At 44.2% G+C, this 4,181-nt stretch overlaps 1 protein-coding gene across 3 annotated transcripts in view; it reads left to right on the forward strand.

Annotated features, from left to right (window-relative positions):
* The window catches only part of Arap2 (ArfGAP with RhoGAP domain, ankyrin repeat and PH domain 2), a 195,872-nt gene that overhangs the window by 176,712 nt on the left and 14,979 nt on the right, over positions 1–4,181 (forward strand). For all 3 annotated transcript variants that reach the window (XM_004624513.2, XM_023699120.1, XM_023699116.1), the window contains 2 exons: positions 1,146–1,228; positions 2,717–2,752. In XM_004624513.2, the coding sequence (XP_004624570.1) occupies positions 1,146–1,228; positions 2,717–2,752 (119 nt within the window). The remainder of the gene's footprint in view (positions 1–1,145; positions 1,229–2,716; positions 2,753–4,181) is intronic.

The following is a 4,181-nucleotide window of genomic DNA, read 5'->3' on the forward strand; positions in this document are numbered from 1 at the left end:
AAAGTTTGGATTTACCCAGTTGTGCCTGGCTTGGGTCTGGCTGCTGTGCTCAGCTCCTTCCTGCTCCTCCCCTTGAGGGTGAACCTGTTGTGCCCCTCTGGCAAGTCTGCTCCTGGACTAGGTTTGTGGTTCTATGCTCTACACTCTCTACAAGGATTGCAGCTGCAGGTTTACACCCCAGGCATGTATACCAGGTCTGAGCTGTGCCTGGAGGGGGCAAGGTGGACTAGTGGGGAGAGGAAGCTCTCCCACACACTCACTGGACCTGTGCTAGGACTGGGTCTGGGGATTCCCGGTACGAGGCAGAAATTGCTACTCAGCAGGTGGGTTGGGGGAGGTGCTGCAGAGTGGTGAGGGGCATCCCAAGGGGGTGGGAGAGGTTCTGGCCCACCCTGCACCCAGGCTGCGACCGGTATTTATTTCAGCAGGCGCAGGGTAGCAGGAAGCTCTCACACACACTCACCGGACCTGGGCTAGGACTGGGTCTGGGGTTTCCCGGAACAGGGCAGAAATTCTGACTTGGCAGGGGGTTGGGGGAGGTGCTACGGAGTGGTGAGGGGCGTCCCAAGTGGGTGGGAGAGGGTCTCACCCACGCTGCACCTGGGCTGTGACTGGTATTTGGTCCCGCTGGCACAGGGTAGCAGGAAGCTCTCCCACACACTCACTGGACCTTGGCTAGGACTGGATCTGGGGGTTCCCGGAAAGCGGCAGAAATTCCTCTTCACTTCTTGAATATATCCAGAGCTTTTGTTGAGTTTGCAAGACATGAAATAACATGCAATTTAATACAGAACTATGAATGTATTTCAATGTAACATGTTGCCCCAAATAATTGCATAATAATGAAGTATATGAAATTATATAACATATGTCATATACATTGTCTTGTATTGGAAACATTTGAAAAAATTAGGTCTAATATGTATGTGTGCCCCATGTTTTTATAAAGATGAAGGGTGGTTTATATAGGCACAAGTATACGTACACACATATCCAAAATTGTCTAAATTTATTTCATTACATTTGTAATCAAAATAAAAATTGGCATTATATTCATGAAGCACTAGAGAATCTATAATAGCTTTAAATGTTCCAGAAACTCTATAAAATCTATGTATTTACAAAATTTTATTTTTTCCTTACAGAGCAGTAAATATGACAAAATGTTTCCTCTCAGTTCAATGAAGTTTTATCTTGGTGTGAAAAAGAAAATGAAGCCTCCAACAAGGTACAGTTAGAGAGGAAAATGCATTGGAGAGAAAATAAATCTATTGAAGGGTTTTAGGGTCAGGGATATTAGTTTAACTTTTCACAGAGTAAGCTTTAGACAAATTCTTTTAAGTTGTTTAAACTGTGGCAAAAGAAAGCACTTTGAGGACAGATAAGGAATAATGTTCCCACTGAGGCTAATCACACTCCTTGGGGATTGTTATCTGCCCTGTAGAATGCAAGCAGTCCTCAGAAGGCCGTGTCAGCTGAGCGCAAGAGCTCTGCGCAACCACTTTTTGGCTAGAGCAGCGCTGCCCTGGGGCATCTGTGTTCCAAGGGAGTCTGCCTACCAGTGGGCAGTGCTGCCCTTCAGCCTCCTGTAGCAGGTTTTGGGGCTGGCTTTGTAAGCTGTCCATTTTTATTACCAAAGTTGATGTTAAACACACAGCATATCGATGCTAGAGAGGATGTAGACCTAACCTGCGGGTGTGTTGCGTGCCCCTTTAGCACTTGATCCACACAACCTTCAGCTAATGCCTCGGTTTCCTACCACAAATCACTTTATTGCACTAGTTAGTCCTCACGCTGATACGGTAGTTTTGTTAATGTCATGAAACATCATGACAGTTCCGTGCTTCTCAGGTTCTGATGCTGCAGATTATTTCATCCTCCATACTTAATCCCTTGCCAAGGACATATATCTGTTTTTCAATTAGCATATGCTGTAAATGTTACATAAATCCAGTAATTTTTGTAAATGTTTGTCCTTAGTTTTATGAATCAGTTTTGTGTTACCACAATAGAACAGTTAAGACAGGCTACTTCTTGTTACTCAGAGGTGACTAGCGTGAGGACAGATGCCCGGAAATGGTTGAAATAAGGTGGGAGCTCAGAGTTTCTGAGGTACAGGGGCTTGGACCTGCCTAGGCTCAGATGCAGCACAGCATGGGAATGTGTGGGTATGTGTGCAGGTGCTAGTAAACGTAGCTACCAGGAAGCCAGAGAGAGCTGGGTGGGACCAGCCTCAGACTTTCATCACAACCTTCTCATGAGAGCTAGTAAGGGCTTGTGTGTAAAGTGCTTTAATTTCTTCCTGGTGCACACCCTGAATGACCCAAGAGCCTCCACCCGGGGAAGGTCCCATTGCCTCCCAGTGGCACCACAGTGGAGACCAAACTCTCAGCTAATAGACCTTTGGGGGTGGGGGGATCAGCCTCATCCGACCAGAGCACTCCAGCAAGAGTGTCCTCTCCAGGACTCCCATAACATTGAAAGGCTGTTTTCTTCTGTCTCGCTTCAGCCTGCATAAATGTGTAGCTAAATCCTTTGATGTACACATCTAGATCCTCTTAAACCTGTTGAACCTTCATTTATGGAAATTTGTTCCATTCTGCCTTTCTGCCACTAAATCCTATTTCCTTAATGTCCAATCCTGTTTTTTTAGTCTTTTGAAAATTAACCATTTTTAATGTACTGCTTATGTGTTTTTTTTTCCTATGTGATACAGCTGGGGATTGACTGCATATGCCGAAAAACATCACTGGTGAGTTCATAACTGGAAATTTTCATATTTGATACACTGGTAAGAACTTGAGTAACGAATGACTTCAGCCAGGTATGGTGGTACACACCTGTAACCCCAGCACTTGAGAGGCTGAGGCAGGAGAACCTCTTAGAATTTGAGGCCAGACCAATCTACGTAGTGAGTTCAAGGCCAGCTTGAACTAATAGTGATACCTTGCCTCGAAAAAATGAAATTGCTTTATTACTTAGCAGATAAAGGTATAGATTGGAAATGTTTTGCCTAGGTTAAATTATTTTCTAAACCTAAGAAGATCAGGGTCTTGGCCTTTTTCAACCCCAGGTATCCTGTTGGTCAGCTTCTCTCAAAAGCTCTATCTTATTTCTTCCAGAGATGTTATGATTGCAAAATCCACATTTTAAGAGATAATTCAGATTTTTTTTAATGTAGGAGAAGCAACTAAAGTAAGATTAAAAAGAAAATGCATCCCAGTCTTAAACCATTCTGTCCATATACGTATTTTTGTAAATAGGTGTCTCCGATATCCCACCACTCTCCTAGAGATTTCACTGTCTGTATCTGTGCCTACTTGTCTCTAGCCAGCTGCTAAATCATGCTTGCTCTGCCTCTTTTTTACCTCCTCCCCCATCCACACCTCCGAGCCATTCACCAGTCCTTCTTTATCTACTTGGATTATTCCAGAAACCTTATGTGCCCTTCATACTCTGACTTTGCTTTTATTTCACATTCTTCATCCAGCTGCCAAAGAGACTTTTCTCCAATGTATCATGTTGCCTTCCTGCTTTAAAACTGTTCTGTGAGTCCTGTCATATGTAGGACTCATTACAGGGTCATTGCCATGGCGTGTGTGGCCCTTTCTTTACATGTGACTCCAGCAGCTTCATTCCCTCTGGTTCCTCTTTGGGGCTTAAGAACAGGAGAGCAGCTGTCTTCAGGTTGCCGCTTCATGTCCGTGTCGCGTTGGGTCTCGCGGATGTCTCTTCTGCAGCATGTGCTGTTTCCTCCTGTGTGACTTTCAGACCCTCCCTGCTGGGCCAGCAGACTCATCTGTCTTCCTTCTTCATAACAACAGCTCAGCTGCCCTGCAAAGCTCACCCGTCACTCCTGCCTCTAGCCATTGCTCATTTGCCTCTACAGTATTTTATGTCCACATGTGCATGCATGAGATTCTTTTGGATAGAATGAGAGGACACAATGATTTTGTAAAAATGAAAAACAAGCAATTTTAGATATTTTACCAAGTAAATTATATTTAATACAGGAATATAAGAATATAGTTATATTGAGCTGGGCATGGTGGTACAGCACTGTAATCCCTGCACTCAACACTCGGAAGGCTGAGATAAGAGGATCACTGCAAATCAAGGCCACAAACCTAACAAAAGGCTTTGAGAACTACGCAAAATGAGCCATACTTTTCAAGAGGCAC

The sequence above is a fragment of the Octodon degus genome, unplaced genomic scaffold (genome assembly GCF_000260255.1).
Source record: "Octodon degus isolate 3935 unplaced genomic scaffold, OctDeg1.0 scaffold00006, whole genome shotgun sequence".
Taxonomy (NCBI): Eukaryota; Metazoa; Chordata; class Mammalia; order Rodentia; family Octodontidae; genus Octodon; species Octodon degus.